Source organism: Microtus oregoni, unplaced genomic scaffold (genome assembly GCF_018167655.1).
Source record: "Microtus oregoni isolate MIOR12 unplaced genomic scaffold, Mior012 000028F_ref0000031, whole genome shotgun sequence".
Taxonomy (NCBI): Eukaryota; Metazoa; Chordata; class Mammalia; order Rodentia; family Cricetidae; genus Microtus; species Microtus oregoni.
The window spans coordinates 8,418,910-8,438,927 of record NW_024543087.1 but is presented as its reverse complement, the minus strand read 5'-3'; the positions used below and the strand labels follow the sequence as shown (position 1 = coordinate 8,438,927).

General features: G+C 46.1%; 1 protein-coding gene across 2 annotated transcripts in view; it reads right to left on the bottom strand.

Annotated features, from left to right (window-relative positions):
• Positions 1-3,096: 3,096 nt before the first annotated feature.
• The window catches only part of Tgfbr2 (transforming growth factor beta receptor 2), an 86,794-nt gene continuing 69,872 nt past the window's right edge, over positions 3,097-20,018 (bottom strand). For both annotated transcript variants that reach the window (XM_041677235.1, XM_041677236.1), the window contains 3 exons: positions 15,606-15,747; positions 6,747-6,874; positions 3,097-4,098 (listed from right to left, as the gene is read on the bottom strand). In XM_041677235.1, coding sequence (XP_041533169.1) covers positions 3,919-4,098; positions 6,747-6,874; positions 15,606-15,747 — 450 coding nt within the window. In that variant the 3' untranslated portion in view covers positions 3,097-3,918. The remainder of the gene's footprint in view (positions 4,099-6,746; positions 6,875-15,605; positions 15,748-20,018) is intronic.

Genomic DNA, 20,018 nt, shown 5'->3' with positions numbered 1-20,018 from the left:
CTGTACCATGTGTCTCCCATACCATGTATCTTTTTAATGTTATCTAGGATTTTCCTATAAATCTGCATTGATGCTAAGTAGCAACTTAATATCCTTCAAGATGCAGGCAAGGTTCTCCAAGTTCAAAACACAAATGCACAGATTTGTATGGACTATCAAAGGGCACACGGGCAGTCACGAGCATGCTAGGAAGAAGACAACGGAGAACACAGGGCAGATGCTCATTCTCTGAGGCAGCCTTATGAGACAGTCCTGGAACAGATAGCCATATGGGCCAAAGAGTTCCTGGGATGGGGAAAGAGGCCATTCCGGCACACCAAGAGCCAGCAGGCCTGGACACAGGGATGACAAGGGACGGCAGGCAGCCATCCATAATGCTTCGTCTCTTATTAGGGAGCTTCTGTCAGGGATTATTTTGTGGTGGTCCGTGTGTCTGTGTGTACACATGCAAGTATACATGTGTAAATGTGGGCAGGGAGGCCAGAGGTTAACCTCTGGCTCTGTTTCTTAGACTGTGACACAGTCTCTTCATGGAAACCTGGGGCTCAGTGAGGCTAGGCTGGTTGACCAGAAAGCCCCACGGAGCCTGTCTCTACCTCCCCAGCTGGGATTGTAAGCATATAGCATCACCTGTAGCTTCTTTGGCCTGAGGTCTGAGGGCCAAGTCATTTCCTTGTGCTTTTCCAACTGCCCTATCTGTCCTGGGTCGTTTTTAAAGGGACCCGAGTCTGTCGTAGAATGCTCTCCCACAATGTAAGAGCCAATACCATCTTCGTCACAGCAGCTGTAACTCCCCGCAAGAGGCCTTTTAAGACTGGACCTGCTGCCACAGAAGGGGTGGGAAGGTTCATCAGGCCCTTACCTTAGATTGTACCCACTCCTTTCTTTACCTCCCTCCCAGCTGTATGTAATTCTGTTCAAGTGGCAAGTGATTTCACTGTCTTGGGATGCGCTCGAGCTTATGGATGGAGGAAGGTCACCTGAAGATAGGCTCCATCTGTGCAGCATCTATCATCCGTGTGGGGTCAGACTCTGTAGTGGGTCACTCACACACCCCACTCGCCTTGTTCCACACTCCATAACTCAGCACGCTAACTCATTTGCTTGCCCAGTGGGACTTTGATGGAATCATTCCTTTGTTCTGTCCCTGGTGCCCTAATCTGAGGTTAGCAGACAAGGTGTATGCCTGTGCCCAGGGGGAAAGCACTCACGACCCACATGAAAAATCCAGGGAGGATTTGTAGATGACATTTTCAGCTATGTTGCCGAACAAGCCAGTGTGTGAAGTGGTTTAGCTACCGGGAATAGGAACGAGGGGTAAGATCATCCATGCCTTTGATTTATTTGATCTACTAGACGTTTTTATTTATATAAAAGAAAAACTGCATAGAATGAAAATAAGTGCTTTAGATTTTGATATAAAAAGAACATGGTGCATTCACATTCCTATTTTAATACATGAGTATGGCTGAAGTGTTCAACAAAAGAATAAAACCTTCCCTTTATGCGGAGTAGTGAACAGAAGTCAACGTGACGAGGAATGACTACAATGCTATTCCTTGGTCTTTTTCTTGAATAAGAAAAAAATGGCATAAACAAAACAAGCCACAGTAACATGACACTGTGTTCCAGTTTCTGATGATAACCCGGAAGCGAAATCACTTTCGAACCTTAGAAATCCCACTAGTGGACCAGTATTCTATAAACTCACCGCTAGAGGGCGGTGAACAACAGCTATTGGGAGGGCGTCGGCATGCCCTAAGGTGCAAGTGGGTTTGGGGGATTTCCAAGGTGTTGCTCAACACACTTCCACGGGGCAGAGTACACAGATTTCTGTCCCATCCCCATCTTGACCATGTATCCTAAACCCCCTATGAACTGAGGCCTCCCATGGTCCAGACAGAATAAAATGAGCTTTGGTGGCCCTTCAATCATGTTCCTATTTGGTTGAAAAGAAACTTCAAAAACACATTAAAAAAATACTGTTGCTAGCCCCATCCACATTTGGAGGTGGATTAGCAAGATCCCTAATTAAAGCCCATTCTTTGCGCTCATCCAAGTGGACACAGATTTCCGAACTCCACATGGAAGTCTTGTGTGTCCCCTATTCAAAGCCATTTCTGCAAGGGTTAGGACCATGCCGAGACCAAGAACTTGATTGACCTAAGGAGGACCAAGCACAGGAGGTCCCGAGGTCCAATTCCTAGTCAGCTTCAATTCCTAACATCAGACAAGGTACATACAGTCCAGCATGGCACCAATACGCGGCGGCTTGAATGCCCATTTCTAGTGTGTTCATGTGTGTGAGGGTGTACGTGTGGTGCATGCGTGTCTGGAGGTCAGGGGTCAAAGACAGGGTCATTCGCCAGGATACTGTTCACCTTTCTGAGAGTCTTCTTAGCTGACCAGTAAGTTCCCATGGGTGTTCACCTCCCCAGTGCTGAGATTACAAGTGTGTTCCGAGGACCATGGCTTTTTATCATGGGTTCTGGGGGATTGAACTCAGGTCCTCTTGCTTGCGAGGCACTGGTTTTTATTTGCTGAGCTATCTCTCCAGACTCCCAGATGCTCATTTCTTACAACGGATCTCGACTGGCAGCAGCTTTCATTTCCAGACTGGGGTGGGGGTGGGTAATGAGAAGACTGTTTAAGGGTGAGAAAAGAAGCAGAGGTGTCAGAGTCACACCGTCTTACTGTCAGCGGTGCCCTCTAGAGGGGACGCTGGGAACACACTCACTCCTTACCTAGAATGGAGATTTTTCTGCGACACCTCCAATACTTAAACTTTTACAGACAGTGTGCTGACTAAGCAAAACACGGGCTCAAAGTATCCCCAGACACAGTTGTACAGGATGGGCAGTGTGTGTGTGTGTGTCATTTAAATCCTGTCTGCTATTCGGGCGCCTGGGAAGATGGAAGCCATCGGTGTTGCCATGGCAAGCGGGTGACTATCACAGGAGAGTGACAAAAATGAAACACAGTGCTGCAAGGGCGGGGTGTGGTGTGTGCCACACTAAACCAAAAATCAACTGGGAATAGCTGGGAATGAGTAATAATAACTTCGGCACAGAAGAAAAATCAAACAGCACAATCTTATCAGATGGTCGACACTTTCATGGGTGGGGAAAATGTCCTCTTTGACTTCTGTAGTCCATGAAAGCGGAAGGATGGAGCCAGGGTTCTAGGCTAAGTCCACAGGTTCACAAGTCAGATGTGGGACTTGAATGTCGACGATAAAATGAAGAAAAACAAGGCACATGGAAGACCTTGGGACATAGCGGTGGGCTGGAACTTAGCTCCCTGGCCAGGAAAGCACCCACATATAGAGGGAAATTATTGCAAAACAAAAGTGTTTTGTGGCCAAAGCAGGCTGTGAGGCATGGATCCTTTTCATGCAACCATCCCCCCAACCCCACATTCGGGGGACCATCGCGTGTGATTGTCAAGTGCTAATGTTGTCCCGAGTCCCTTCTGCTCCAGTTTGGAACTCTCCAATAAAAGCTAATCTCCCGGGAGCATTTGATCTTTTTCTTTGTCTCCTTGCAGAGTATGGCTATAGATAGAGAGATATAGACATATATAGATATATAGATATAAAACATAGCTATCCATATTTACATACAGGCATTAATAAAGTGCAAATGTTATTGGCTGTTGTAAAAATCAATCTCATTTCCTGAGGAGGTGCTAATACAGCTTATGCCATGACAACGTCCAAGGCACAGAATGCTCTGTGTCACTTAGCCCCTACTGCTCCTGCTGCTGCTGCTGCTGTTTCTGAATATGGAGCAGCTCTCAGGTAAGAAGGGAGCAAGTCCTTGGTTTCCCAGAAGCATCCGTGAGGACAGCATCCAGCTGCCTCTGGTCTTTGGTGAAAGGGCGGCTTCTGGAGGCTTGGTCCAGCCTGCCCAGAAAAAGCTATTTGGTAGTGTTCAGTGAGCCATCTTCTGGAATCTTCTCCTGGGAGCAGCTCCTCCCAGAGAGTCTGTCTGGATGCTCCAGGTCACTGAAGCGCTCTGCCACACACTGGGCTGTGAGACGGGCCTCAGGGTCATGGTCCCAGCACTCTGTCAGCGTCTCACACACGATCTGGATGCCCTGCAGAAGAAGGGAGGGGTTCCAAGGGCATCGTCAGTGGGTGGTCTCCATGGAATTAGCATCAACACATCGTTGTCAAATGATGTCCTATCAGAATAGGGTTTAGACTCCCTATGTGGTCATATGTGCACAGATGTGTGCCGAAGGGTGAGGTCAACTGTCTTCCTTAATCTCTCTCCACCTTAGGTTTTGAGACATGGTTTCTCATTGAACCCAGAGCTCACTGTTCACAGGAATTCTCATTGAACCCCGAGCTCACTGATCACAGGGATTCTTACTGAACCCAGACAGAGCTCACTGATCACAGGAATTCTCACTGAACCCCAAGCTCACCAATCACAGGAATTCGCACTAAACCCCAAGCTCACTGATCACAGGGTTTCCCACTGAACCCCGAGCCCACTGCCTTGGGATCCTTCCATCACCTCTTCCTCCACACTGTTTCACAGGTGCACACCATGACACCCAGCTATTATATGGGTATCAGGGATCCAAACTCAGGTCCTGACAGTCGTTTGTAAACCCTTTCCTAACTGTGCCATCTCTCGGGCATCTCGGGTCCATCCTTGGTAGCATGCATTATAAAGACTGTAAGAAACATATCCATTCCAGGGTCTGAAAGACCCCTGATTCCCACCTTAGGCCTTGGTTCTCTCTTTCCCTTGCCTTTCTCGGCATCTGGACTTCTACTCTTTCAGAATGTAACATGACTGGAACACCGGTACCCTTCTGTTTGAGCAAAGCTGCGCACCCAGGCCCAGATGGAGCAGGTATTAGCCTGGATTCACTTTGTAAAGTCTATATTTGATAGAATGACTCAAAAGTTGCTCCCAGGACTGCCAAGAGTGTCCCCATGATGCCCCAGTCACCTCCAATGGCATTAAGCCAGGCTCTTTGACATGGCTATCTTTGTATGCCAAATAAACCTGACTGTAAGATACTTTGTAGCCCATCCTTCCCAAGACAGCTCCACCCACTGATCCTGACCACCAAGCAGGAAAGGTTGTCCAGTCAGCAAGGGCTCTACCACAGGCTGGATTTCATTCTGCATCATGAAGATTTTTGTTACTATTTCAAGGCCTCTCAGAATATCAGAAGGTAAGTAAATAGTCTGAGACATAGAAATAAGATCAGTTCCTTCCATGTAGAGGACAACATTGCCCTGGTGACCTCCATACAGGTAAGGCAGATACACCTAACAGTCTTTGTGGAGAGCTGGCACTTACCTGCCAATCCCAGCCACTTTCACATCTACGGAGCTGCCCCACCCCCAGCTCTTGATGTGGAATTAATTGCATAATTCACCTAACTGATGGTATTGATTGATGGCCCCGCTAAGAGTAGAGTGTTATTGTTGCTATACCAGAAACATTTATTTTGTTCTGACACAGTAATTACAGGCAGTAAATTGAATTAAATATTAAGCATTACCTTGAAATCAATAGGGCAACAAATCTCATTAAGAGAAAAAAATGTATTATGCAAATTTTTTCCAGAATTTTATCATAATGAATAACGGCTTCATTATAAGAACTTTACAGGAAAGACCTCAAGAGACGGTGAGTGACATAGTTTCACTAGGACACACCATCCATCCCAGCACCTTCTAATTCCTTTTTTTTTTTTTCAAACAATCTTGCATTTTTAGAACTAAAGACAATTTGTCTGAGAGCCTGGTGAAGCTCTTAACCCTGGGAAGCCTGGCTCACCTACTTCCTGATCACAAGGCTGGCTCTGGGCCGGGGCTGGCTCCTTGCACACTTCCTGCCCTATGTGTCTTCCTGATTAGGCCTGGCTTGCTGTTTCTGGTTCTCACTTGAATTCCCCATGGCTTTAGGCAAACCGACACACCCGTGGCCAGCGAGGATAAAGGACTTTATCCATGAGAACAGTGAAAGGTTCTGCTGTATGGAAAAAGCTCTTTCTTCACCAGGGCTCTTCCTCGGGTGCACCCCACATGTGGTCAACTGTCTCTCACTTACAACCTAATCTTCCTTCCCCTCTCCTCCAACTTCTGCTATGAGCAGCCTTAACTTCCAGTTCTTTGGAAGGAGTGATAGAGAGCTGTGTAGATGTCACTCAACTGGCTGGCCTCCTCATCCTTCTCTTCATTGATTTCCTGGCCTCCATTGTGGTGGCCAGTTTCCTCCTTCCCAAGCATGCTCATACGGGCTCTCCTCTCACCTCCACGCACAGTTAGCAGATACAAGGACACCGGCTACCTGACTACCCTGCTTGCTTCCAACTGCTAAGTATTTCTCTGTGAAGTTGAAGAATCCCAGCAGAACAAAGTCAGAATGAGAGGGAATGAGATACAGGTTCCTGGTGTGAAGACACAGGAGTAGACAGCAGACATAGCTAGCAAAATATCTTAACCCTGAATCAAGAGGGCTTAGGAAAGGTGACCAGTGCCCACGCAGTCCTCTGAGAGCGCTCTGTGAAGGCTGTATAAGCCCGGTGATGGCAATTTAGGAGAACAGGTCATCCACTTATACTGAAAATTTCCTTAGGAACACAAACCAAACAGGGTTACGGAAAACCAAGGGCCCTGCACTCAGAGTTAAGCTCCATCACCCAGAATTCTCTGCTGCCTGAAAGCAGACTTCACTGCATGGCCCTTCTGGCCCTTCAGAGTCAGCCCTGCTTACCTGGTGGTTGAGCCAGAAGCTGGGGATTTCAGGCCGTCCTCGGTCTCTCAGCACGTTGTCCTTCATGCTCTCCACGCAAGGGTGCTCCCTGACCTTGGAACCAAATGGGGGTTCGTAATCTTTCACCTCTGTGAAGAAAACAGACAGATGCCGTTGAGCACAGGGCAGCACATGGCCGAGAGAAGGGTGCTTGGTGAGCGCCTGGAAGGATAATACAAGGAATACAGGGGCAGAATGGGTCTGCCATTGCTAGAACACTTTGGATGAGATGGGTTAAAACAAGAAGGAAGGGGGTGGTGGAAGAATGCTGGGAAGTAGCCCACTGGTGATGGATTGGTCCTCATGCCTCATGCTAACAAGGCAGACAGGGACCCAGATTTCCCATCAATGCAGGCATGCTCAATGAGGGGCTAGTGCATCTTAGGAAGGAAACAGGTTCTTCGGAGGTGGAAAAACTTTACTTATCATGGGCTGGAGAGAGAGAGAGCTCAGCAGTTAAGAATGTGCCCCTCTAGGAGACCAGAGTTTGGCTCCCAGTACCCAAGTCAGGTGTGTCACAACTACCTCTTACTACAGCTCCAGGGGATCTGATGCCTTCTTCTGGCCTCTGTAGGCACTGCATTCCTGTGCCCGCATCCATACACAGACACACATAGTTTAAAAAATAAAAAATAAAATCTTTTTAAAAATCCAAATGTATCACAAAGCCTTTGGTCCTCCATAGACCCACAGTATACAAACAAATTCAATAAAATGTGTTAGATTTCTTGGGGATGTTAACTCTACAAAGTCATAAAATTTGAAAGATGCTACAACCTGGAGTGTTCCTGAAGACACTAGAAAAGGAAATAAATCAGACACTAAAGGGCAAATACCATGTGGTCCCATGTCACGCTTCTCCAACAGTCACACTGGAGATTAACCACCATCTAGAGGCACCAAGAGGGAGAAATAAGGAAAACCAGGTGGGACCTCCATGGTCGGCTGGGGAAAATTCTTCCCTAATAAATCTCATGGATGAACACACCGATGCCTCGAGGGCTTGTTTGGAGAGTGCGTCTATTATCAGAGCCAGCTTGAAGCTGCTGCGGTCCTGCAAGCATCGTCCAGCACTCGGGAGGCTGATGCATGAGGGCCAAGAGATCAGGGCCAGCCTGGGATACATAGGGAAACTCTATCTATAACAAGACCAAACACGCCAGGGGGCTGGGGACATAGCTCAGTGGTATAGTTCTTGCCTAGCATGCCCAGGGTCCTGGGTTCAAACTCAATCCCCAACAACATGAAAGAAAGTAAGTGTGTGTGTGTGTGTGTGTGTGTGTGTGTGTGAGAGAGAGAGAGAGAGAGAGAGAGAGAGAGAGAGGAGAGCGCTGGGCTACATTCCACATTTTCCTTCAAAATATGCAGGGTCTTTGACCTTTAACTTCAAAATTATTTTTCTTAATGAGCAAAAATTTCAGTAATCTGCCTCCTTCTGTGCTAAAAATTGAAGATGTTTTCACGGCAAAATGGAATTTAAAAGAGGAATAGCCTGTTTTATTTTTCTCTTTCATTTCCCCAGAAGTGCATTTATCATTAACAGCCTCACCCCAGCAGAAAAGTAGTCAGGATCTTATTTTATCATTTTATTTGCTGGCTGATTTTTAAAAATAATACTCTTATTTATGCTTTGAAATGTCCATACATTTATAGACTGTATTCTGATCATACCTATCCACTGCCACCTCCGCCCAACTCTCCCAAGGGACCCCACTCTATTCTTAACCTTATGTTCTCCTTCTTTGTTATCAATCCCCGCAGGGTATGTTTTTGTAGCTCATTTTCATAGATTTTTTTATTTTCTTATATTATATTTTAGAAGGCAACTGAATTTATGAGATGAACACAAACCCCTTCTGTCCCCTTTTGACTTCAAACATCCCAAGAATTCATCTACACTAGTTTTAGGGCAAATTCTGAGATCTGACTTGTGGGGTACACACACCCTGTCTTTCTCCCATTTCCTTATCCTCTATCAGAGTGATGAGGTCCTGAGGCTCAAGACTCAGATGGGATTTTATGTCTTCCTCTGCTTGGTGCTTTTAATCTTGCTTTATACACAGTGGGCATCCAGTATAAATACAAACTGGGATGATTTTAAGCAAAAGCCAGAGCTGGGAGGGTCAGAGCCAGCTCCATGCTCATCACCATCTGCTTCCTACGGACTGAATGGAGTGACCTGAGGGACCACCATCTTCCCTACAGCATCTCACGGTCCAATCCAACCAAATAGCACATTTCCCTGTTGCACTATACCAAGAAAGAAAGGGCAAGATGGCATGGGATTTATAAGAGATATAAGTTGCATTAGATACTGTATTTGGTCACAGACTCTCCATTCCTAACCCTTTAGCTGCGGTTGCTGTTGCGTCTTTTGCCTGACTAGACACTTTTACCAAGTCAAGAACTCCAGAGCAGCTCAAGTGTTGCTGAGTAAGAGATGGGATCCAATATCTACAGTTCACCCATAAGAAGAGTGAGGTTGAGCTGGGTTGTGATTGTGCGGGCCTTTAATCCCAACACTCCTGAAGGCAGAGACAGACACAGGGACAAGGGCAGAGGCAGCGTAGGCAGAGGCAGTACTCTGAGTTCAAGGCCAGGAGGCCAGCTTGGTTTACAGAGAGAGTTCCTGGACAGCCAGGGCTACACAGAGAAACTCTGTCTCAAAAAAACAAAACAAAATAACAAATAAATGAAGCAAGAAGGAGGAGGAGGAGGAGGAGGAGGAGGAGGAGGAGGAGGAGGAGCAAAGCTAGGCTGGAAAGCAAAGGATTCAAACAGAGCTGCTCTTGGTGACTCAGGGACCCTGCAGACTGGCTTTGTCTTGCTAAGGCTTTATAGATTTTCTTCTCTCCACCTAGCATTTCACAAAGTACCCCCCAATCCTACCCAGAGCTAGCACCACTAGGGAATACCCCACCCACTGAGACCCTGACAAATGTCTCTACCAAGGGCCCCCAGGAAGGGCTTTTAGGGTCTGCTGGATGCAGACAGTCGGTCGTTTCTAAACAAGCTATGGAGAAATTACCCATTAAAAAGAAATCCCCTTCACTGTTGTGATTCCCCTACAGCGCAGCCAAACATTTGTGCATTCCGGCTTTGGGAAAGGTGGGGCAGTGGTAGGGCCAGAGGTGGAGAAAGAACAAGACAGTCTCAATCCTTGACCACAGTCATCAGGGGAGGGCGGGGTTGGCATGGCGCCAGCACACTGTTTACTCAGCTTCCTCTTTGTGGGACCTGGGGTGCTCAGACTAAAACGGATGCCTCTACCACCGTGAAACTGGACCATCCTGAGGGCTCTCGGGCAGAATGGCCTGTGTCCCCACACCATCCAGAACATGCCTCCTCTAAGAGACCTTGGTCTTCCCGCTGTGCAGACTTTTCTCTTCCTCCCCTTCTCCCTGCAGCCCAGGTTGAGGACCAGTTGCTGCCCTTCCTTGCTCTCAGGAAGTCCCCCAGCTCCTCTGCAGGGAGACAGCCTGTCTTTCTCCGTCTCACCGCAGACCCGTTCCCCCAGACAGCATTGGTATCGCTTTGACCATCAGCATCTGGCCCACAGCTGTTGTGGCTGTCATTTACTTTCCTAATGGTGCTCCTTGGAGTCCACTCAAAGCAAATGGTTTCCATCCTGGTCTTCCTGAAGTTTCTCCAAGCCTCCTTCCCTTTCCTTTCTGCTTGGCCCATTGTTATGTTGGTGCTTCTTCAAGAAGGAGCTGTCTGTGTTAAACCCTTGCTCACTGGCTGCTGTGCCAGCTTCTGTTCAGAGGCCCAGGTGGCCAGGGTTTAGATTGGTTTGCACATGGGTCAGTTCTGGCTGGGGATGAACACATGTGGTGCCTGCCGTATTTCCCAAAGGGGGCCTTAGACACCTCCCCCATCCGCCTCCCACATGCCATAGTGCAAACACTTGCCCAGACCCAAAGCCAACTGCCTGGCCTGGGACAGAGGCTCTTTGTAAAAGAAAGCCAATCTCAAGTCTGTCCTTGCCCGGTTGAGGTCTCCAGCCTTCTCTCCATTATAAAGCAGTAGGCATCAACTGCCCTTCCATCTTGTTTTCCTTAAACAACTCAGTGTGTCCTTCTCATTTTTCTTGTCTTCTTTGAGATGCTCCAAGTGTCTGAAGCACCCGTCCTAACAGCGTTATCTGACCCTATATCTGCTTTCATTTTCCACTCGTCCCTTGCTTGACACCAGATCTGCAGCTGACCTATCCCAGCTTCGCTCCTTGCGAGACCCATTCCCTTGGGGAGATGGAGCCTTCGGACCCGCCACTCTCGCCAGGTGTAGTGACTTTCCTGATATTCCAGTCCCAGGGAGGCTGAGCCGAGGGAGCTGAGAGTGTGCTGCCTCTGTGAGCTTCCTAACAAGGCCCTGCCCCCGATATAGAAATGAACTCCTGTTCCCCAGCAGGGAGAAGAGTGCCTGGACACAAGAGTCACTCATCAGAGAGCATCTGAGTGAATGGATGAATGGATGGGTGAAGAAATGAATGAACAACGTAATCCTTGGAGAAAGCAGGATCAAAAAGTGAAGGCATCCCTACACAGAGATTAACAGCCTTGACTCTTAACACTGGCATCTGGGGGCTGAGGACTGTCAGCAAAATGCTTGCCTAGCAAACACAGGGACCTGGATTCCATCACAAGAAACCCAAATTACGAAACCCAGGTGTGGCAGCACATGCCTGGCATTCCAGAGGAGGTGGAGGAGGCAGGTGCATACCATACCTAGGGCTGGCTCATCAGTCAGTCTGGCCTACTTGGCAAGTTTTAGGGAAATAAGACATCCTGTCTCCAAAAACAAAGAAAGGTAGACCTTGCCTGAGAACAGTACCAGAGGTTGACCTCTGAACACACACACACACGTACACGTACACAGACACAGCTACAAATGCACATAAGCTCACACACACAGACATACATGCATGTGCACACACACATGCACACAGACACACACAGATGCACATGCACACACACTCTCTCTCTCACATACTCACTCTCTGTCTCACACACATGCACACAGACACACACAGATGCACATGCACACACTTTCCCTCACATACTCTCTGTCTCACACACACACACATGCACTCAGATACACACACATGCATACAAGCTCACACATAGAGAAACACATGCACACTCCCTCTCACAGTCACTCTGTCTTTCACACGCACACACATGAGCACAGACATATATGTATACAAGCTCACACATACACAGACACTGATGTGCACGTGCGCGCACGCACACACACACACACACACACACACACACACACACACTACACTCAGGGATTCTTCAAGGGAGACAAGAAAATTCAGAGATGCAGACTTTCAGAACTGCAGCCCCTGAGGAGTCCCGCCCACCTCATCCAGTACTTCTGAAATACAGTGCCTCAGCGCACTACAAGCAGGGGGCGCTGGCCCCCATATAGGACTCTGGGTATTCATGTTCCCTGTTCTCCACCAATCAGGAGGGAGAAGGCCTGTGGCTACACAGCTCCTGGCTCCGTGGCTGTCCTACCCCTGGAAACTGGTTTTCTCATCTGTTCCGGGAAGCTGACTGAAGCATGTCCCAGATGCGATTCTGGTGGGTTCAGTGCACTGACGGATGAAGTGACGGTCTTGGCGATGGGGTCTGGGATTCCTCCAGGGCTTGCTTAACCTGGACCAAACCTCCTTCCTTTTCAGAGCACTCTTCACTTACTGTGATGGTCTGGGGAGCTCTGGGCTAGGATTGCATGCTAAAGGAAGCTTAGGTTTGGCTTTAGAAGGAACTGTGTATCATCTGTTTACACGCTCTTCCTGGTAACACCGAGGGTAACATCGTGGGGCAACATAGCAATCTCTGGTTGCTGTACTCAGGAAACATTCTGCATTGCCCTTTAAGTTTACTCAATATTATTATTGTGGGAGTGAGTGGAAATGGGAGAATCAGAGGTGGGAAGCTACCATCAAACAAAGCAATGCCAGGAGGGGTTCCTTTCAGTTCTTGCCTGTTTTTACCACAAAGGCTGTAAAGGGCTTTCCTGAGATGAGCCGAAGAAAATGGGTCCTGGTTCCTTCCACAGGGAAACTTGTTTACCCCATAGCTTTTTTTAGAACCCATAAAAGTTGGTGAGCTTGGCTCCACCTCACATCCTCAGTTCTTCTCCACTCAGCAAATATCAACAGGAAGGGGCTCTTGTCAGTGACAACATTGCAAGCAGAGAGCACCAGAGCCTTAGATTGGCTGCCTTGTCAGAACTGGAGACCAGACATGATCTCAGAAGCATGTTTACAGAAGCAAACACGACTCAGAGCATGGGAGAAGACACTGCTAGCCAGGTAAATTGATTCTGTCGGGGACAGCACTGCTTTTGACGTGACTCCTATCAATTTACAGAGTCGTTTTGGAGCCGAAAAAGCATCCAAGCAGAAAATCATTTATGATAGTTGGTAGCTGATTAAACAATATAACTGTGAGGAAAACACACACAAACACACACACACAGCTAGTTTTAGAAGTGTGGCAGGAAACCAGGAGAGAAGTGTACCAACCAGATAGGAATCACCGTCTCCACAACGGCCAGAGAACCAGATGACAGTGGCTTAACAAGGGATGAAGAAGAGATGACCTAGATCCTCCTTGGGGTTCTGGGGAGCCAAACATCTTCTGCAAGGGATGAAGTCTCAGAACTAGCAATGGGTCCCGTTGGAAGGGCCTTGGGCAATACATCAGCAAGTTTGGGTGAGTAACCAAAGAGGTCGCTGTTTGAGCAACGAAATAAACGATGCCATTATTGGACATCCGCAGAATGAAAGAAATACCCATTGTCCTCAGCTGATAGAAATGCACAAATAATGACTAAATAACAATGGATTGTGAGAGGAAGGGTAAGGATTCTCTCGGAGTTGGATACCCACTCATTACAAGGGGTAAGAAAAACAGAAACATTTGCATGAGGCAAACATCGCCATGACGATCCTTTAAGGTGGGAATTCTCCGTCCATCCTCAAATTAACAGGCAAGACTATAAACAAGCCAGATTCTCTTTCCCTGGAGAGTGCTCATTACAGACTGGAAAACAGCATCTCTACAGAGGGGAACCTGGCAGTCAGACTCCTAGGTGAAAGCAGTGAGCCTGTCCCTGGTTTCATGTGCAGAAGAGTTACCACAGTGTCTGCAGTGTTCTTATTCCAGACATGTCACCTCAATCTAACGATGAGAAGACACCAGCAAAGCCCAAAGTGGGAGCCAGGCTCTGAGGTGCTCGTTTTAGCTTCACAAGTGCCAAGGTCATGGAAGACGACAAAAGCACATGAGTTAGACCCACGTGAATCCTAACCCGAGTCTTCTTTCAGAAGAGCATCTTACTGGTGACCCGGAAGTATAAGTGAGGTCTGTGGGCAACATGGAGCACCGCACCAATGTTAATGTCCTGGCTTTAATGCAGTTAGATTGTTTCTTGTCTTTTGGATTTAGGCAAAGCTTAAAACTGGATTAAAGGTGGATGGGTGGGCTGGCATCTCTGCATCTGTGTTGTTGTCGTAACAATTGTTTATCAGTGTCTGTGTTGAGGACAAAAATCATCTCTGCGGTCCAGGCTGGTCTATAAGTTAATACTGACCCAGACTAACCTAGAACCTGCTTCAATCTTCCTGCCTTAGCATCATGAGTGCTGGGATTACACCTCTAGATCTCTGTGTTAATTTTATTTTTATTTAATTTTGTGTATCTGTGTGTGAGTGTGTGTGTGTTTAGGCTAGAGGTTGACATTGTAGTTTATGTTTTTAGACAGGGTCTCTCACTCAGCCTGAAGCGAACTGATTTGTGTCAACTGCCTAGCCATGGAACCTCAGGCAACCTCCTGTGTCTGCCTTTCCATCACTAGGATGATAGCTGTCCTCCACAAAACCCATCTTTTCCATGGGTGCCGAGGATCTGAACTCATGTCCTCACATTTGTGTAGTAAGATTTTAGTGATTAAGCCACCTCCTCGGCCCTCTGTGTTCTTCTTGACTCTATTTGGTAAGTTTAATATTATTATAAAACAAAAAGGCGCCGGGCGATGGTGGCGCACGCCTTTAATCCCAGCACTCGGGAGGCAGAGGCAGGAGGATCTCTGTGAGTTCGAGACCAGCCTGGTCTACAGAGCTAGTTCCAGGACAGGCTCCAAAGCCACAGAGAAACCCTGTCTCAAAAAACCAAACAAAAAAAAAAAAAAAAAAAAAAAAAAAAAAAAAAAAAAAAAAAAAAAAAACAAAAAGGCAAAAAGAATGAAGCCAAGCTTGAGTTCATCTGGGCAAGGCTGAAGGGTACTCATTTTCCAGGTTAGACCTGTAGAAGTCACTGAATGGAGAGAAGTCTTACAGGTTAGCTATCTTCCTTATCCCTGAGTTTTAAAACCCAAACAGACATATCAACCCACTTTGCTTAGTTTTGTGAAAAAGAAGTCATGTCTACAAGAGCAAATATTTAGTCAATATTTTCTCAGTCCTTTAAATCCACAGGAGAAGAAACAAAACGCAGATGCTCGTCTGACTATCCCCCTTTAGGTCAATAGAAGTCATTCTTAGTCCTGTTTCTAGTGACCACCTCCTGCAAGATATTAACTCATCTGCGGAGAGAAACGTAATTCCCTCTAGCTGTATGGAAAGGCTTCTGTTCCCAATGTGCTTCTTCACTGGGACACCTCAGCGATTCAGAATAATCCTAGACCTGTGCACTCATGAGCTCAGCTGCCTCCCAGTGGAGTCCACTGCTCTGTGCTGAACCCTGGGAATATGCTGGAAACAGACACCATTATGTCATCCGGAATGGTGACCCAATTACGTACCTCCCACCGCATTGCAACGGGATGTCATTTCCCAGAGTACCAGAGCCATGGAGTAGACATCTGTCTGCTTGAAGGACTCCACGTTTTCCAAATTCATCCTGGATTCTAGAACTTCGGGGGCCATGTATCTTGCAGTTCCCACCTTTTAAGATAAAAACAAAAACACAGAATGAAGCTCATAATTGAACTTCAATTTTGAGTGAATTTATCACAGGGGATTTGAGCTTGGGTTTCACATATACAGATGTTTTAGTTTGTTTCTAGAAGTTTCTTCCTTTTAGATAACTTCATACATGTATATGATGAATTTTAATCAAATTCACCCCCATTATCTGTAGATGTAACTAAGGAAGTCCACAAGAGCCTGGAATAAAGGATAGCCAGTATTTACTGGTTTGGGAAGAAAACTCACAATAAGAGTTGAGAGCGTGGTTCTCTGTGGGGGCTGGAAGCTGTGAACCGAACTCCAATCATCAACCAAGAGAAAGCAAGGGGCTCTCACGCTTCCTGTTTGGTTGGTATCCAAGAGGCTATTGGCTGAATGAATTCCCACAACAGTTATCTTCTCTTATTTCCTGTCCACTTCTTGAATCCCTTCTCGCTAATAAGGCCCATACCTACTTCCATGTCTTTTTGAAATGATCCATTGCATTTGATTAGTGTTACTCATAAAAACATTAGTGGGGGCTTTCTGGGATCAGGGTAACTATCGGTGGCTGTACCACTGAAGACACGTGACTCCTCTCCTTTCTCCCCAGCAACCATCCATTGGCAACAGCTCTTCAGCTGGAGGTGGGGTGGGGTACTTTCTTTCTTCCTAGCCCTCTACCCTTCCTTCCTTCTTTCCTTCTTTTTTTCCTTACTGCCTTTTACAACTGATAAAATTTTAAAATTATGAAAAGACTGGGGTGATTATAATTTGTATAGGGTTGGAGGTTAGGGTGGAAATTAAGTAGGCTCAGGGATCTTTTTTGAAAAAAAAAGGGAAATTGGATGGGATAATAGGTATATTAGTGTGAGCTTATTCACACTAATAATAATAATAATGAATAATAGAGTGAATACTTGTGAGCTATTATTTGTAGACAGTTTACATTGGTATAGATTCTTTGTATACTGATATGAATTCAAATTATATTTGTTATATTGAACATGCTCCTATTTCTGTTTACAATATTTGTACACCTATGCAAAGTTACTTTGTCATATTGTATACCTGCATGTTTCTACCTCTGCCTAAGACATTTTGTATATTGACACAATTTTATATATCTAACCTATATTTATCATATTGCACTGTACATTTCTGCCTCTGATCAAGATACTTGTATACTGCTTACAGTTTGAGGTCACTGTACTCATTTGGTGCACAGTTGTTTAAAGATTGTTTAATATTCTAATATGAAGTCTTAGTCTTTAAGCTATACAGGTTTAAGTATTATAAGTCAGTTAGCCCCTCCTGTATGCCTGTATGCCTGCCTGCCTGCCTGCCTCCCTCCCTCCCTCCCTCCCTCCCTCACTCCCTTCCTCCTTCCCTCCCTCCCTCCATTCCTAATTTTATTTTTTATATGGTTTCATATAGCCCAATCTGGTCTCATCCTCTGTCGCTGGTGATTGCCTCGAACCACTGATCCTCCTGCCTCCCTTTCCAAAGTGCTGAGAGAACAGACCACACCCACTCTTTGGAGATGCTAAGAATCAAACTCGTGGCTTCATACACACTAGGCAATTACTTTGCTGACTGAGTTACAGCCCTGTGCAGATTCTCTCTTTAAAAAAAAATCATAGTGCTGCTTTAAATGAGGAGAATTACACAGGCAGGCAGAACACATACTATTATTTTCTCTCTGAAAGTTCTTCAAAGACTCTAAACAAAACATGCTCAAACAAGTATCCCAACCCAGAGCCACTAATGTGACTGCATATGCCATCCTGCTATTGAGTATTCTTATAGATAACCTCAAGGGCCACAGCTATGATATTTTAGATGCTTAGATATTTCTAAAGATTTATTTAGTTTTATTTTATGCGGCGAGTGTTCGGCCTGTGCCACATGTGCCTACAGAGGCCAGAGGAGGACTTCAGATGCCCTGGAACTGGTGTCACAGACTGTTGTGAGCTGCGTATAGGTGCTAGGAAGAAAGCCCAGGTCCTCTGGAGGGACTAAGGATCAGAGTCCGTGAAAGGCAGATAAACAGGGAGGAGGGCTATGACTAGGTAATAAAGATGGTGAACTTCTTCCTCACCTTGGGGACCTAATACAAAATACTGGCAGCTTAAAACAAGGGCCACATTGGCGTTTTTTCCCTCCCACCAATAGGCCTCTGGATGGAGGGTTACCAAGTTCAAGGATGTGCTGTACGACAGTTGAGCCAATCAACCATTCTAACTTTCTTCAAACTGAGCAATGCTAAATTAGGAAAGGAAGAGCCATCAGAGACGATAAAACCCCCAGTCCTCGAGAAGATGCTGGATTCTCAGTTTCCACATCCCCCCGTGCTCTGCAGGTCCCCTTTCTGTGTGTCTGCTGCATGTCTGTGTCTCTTCAATCCAACAAACACCTTCCTTCAATTGCTGATTCTTTCCGTTCCTGTTTGCTGTTGTTCTGTCCCTTTTTGCTGTTATTTGCAATTTTTCCACTGCCACCTTTCACCCTTGAGGTTTTTTCCTTACCTTTTAATTCTTTAACTGGCAGAAAAAGGAACCTGGTCAAAACCCCTAGAATAACACCCTGTAAGAACAGCAAGTGCCTTTAGCTGCTAAGTCATCCTCCAACCCCTTACATGTTTATTTTTGGTTTTGCAAATTAGATTTTTTTTTTTCATTTTTGAAACTCTAAGACTCTTGATGGAAATAATTGTCACTCATATGGGTCACTTAAGGACCATTTAATTTTAATTTACCCCATGGCCTCTATGACATAATTTCATAAATCGCTGCTAAATTAAAGTCATATGAAAAGACCAAATCATACAATAATTTCTATGAATGTGATGTGTAGCTATATTCTGGTTATTTAGGTCTGTGATCAGTTTTATGATTGACATTAAACAAACACGGGGTTGCAGGGAAAAGGGAAAGCCATTTCTAAGGGAAGGTTTTCAAATGGAAATGTTTGATATCGCAGCATATATGAGTTCATCCATCCATTACTGTCATACAGAGGTCAAATAATTAATGCCATCTGTTTCAAACAATAGTTCTTATCGGCCTGTCTTAGAAGACATTTTCCTTTTTAACAGAGCTCTCTGGGAGTCACCGCCCTGACGTACTGACTTGTTTGTGTCTCAGCAAGATGACCTCCGCCCTGCACGTGCTGCTAGGGTCAGAGCCCTGACAAGGCAGGAACCTCGCAAGCGCGGTTCTTTCTGAGGAGGGTTTTAGAGTGTGCCCTGTTAGCCAGCTACAGAGAGCTGCAGTGCTCATGGTAGAGCCACTGTGTTAGTAACCAGCCGTCACCTGGGAAGGAAATCATCCGAATGTGCCTTCCTCAAAGGGTTTCCATTTGGATCTGGGACAATGCCTCAAAAATGGAATTACAGGGCTGGGAAGACGGCTCAGAAAGTAAAGCGCTTGCCAGACCAGCAAGAAGATAGCAATTTAGTCCCCAGAATCCAGGCTACAGGTGGATATGATGGCACACCCTTGTGATTCTACCACTGCATGGAGGTGGAGCAGAGACAGGAGGCTCCCTAGAGCCATCTATCCATCCAGTCCAGCCAAATTGGTGAGCTTCAGTGTCAGTAAATGACCTTGTCTCCCCAAACAAGGTGAGTAGCAATGGAGGAATAGATCTGGGCTCCATACACAATCCGTTTGTATGTGCACTGACACATACGTGTACCTGCAGACACACACACTTCACACACAGAATAACAGACAGACAGATGGACAGACAGATAAATGGAACTGTTTACTCCTTCGACAAATACTTATTGGTCGCTTTCACTGCCTGGCATCATGCTGGGTATCTTTGGTAGCCTCGTAAGTGTGGATTTGGACTTCAAGGTCTTCTTCTAGAATCTAGAACCAGCATAATCACTAAGACTAAACAGCAGAAAAGATGTAGTACAATCATGTGAGAGGAAAAGTTAGAGGTAAGATGTCAACAGTTCCTGAAAGAAAGACAACGGTTTGCAAATGGAAGGGGAATGGGAAGCCAGCAACAGCTGACTCAGGTTAGAAAGGATTTGAAGACAGAGTTGGAAAAATGCTATCTATTAACGAAGGTAACCTAGTTGAGAGACTGTGGGATGGTGGGGACTGATGGGTACTATCATGCTAATTTTCTAGATCTTTTAATAAATCCCACAATGTAGAGCTCCTTGAGACAAGAGGCCAGGTGTGTGGGTCAAGAGGGGAGGTGAAAATAGCCAAGTTATGTGGTCAGCCTGGGTTGACATACATGCACAC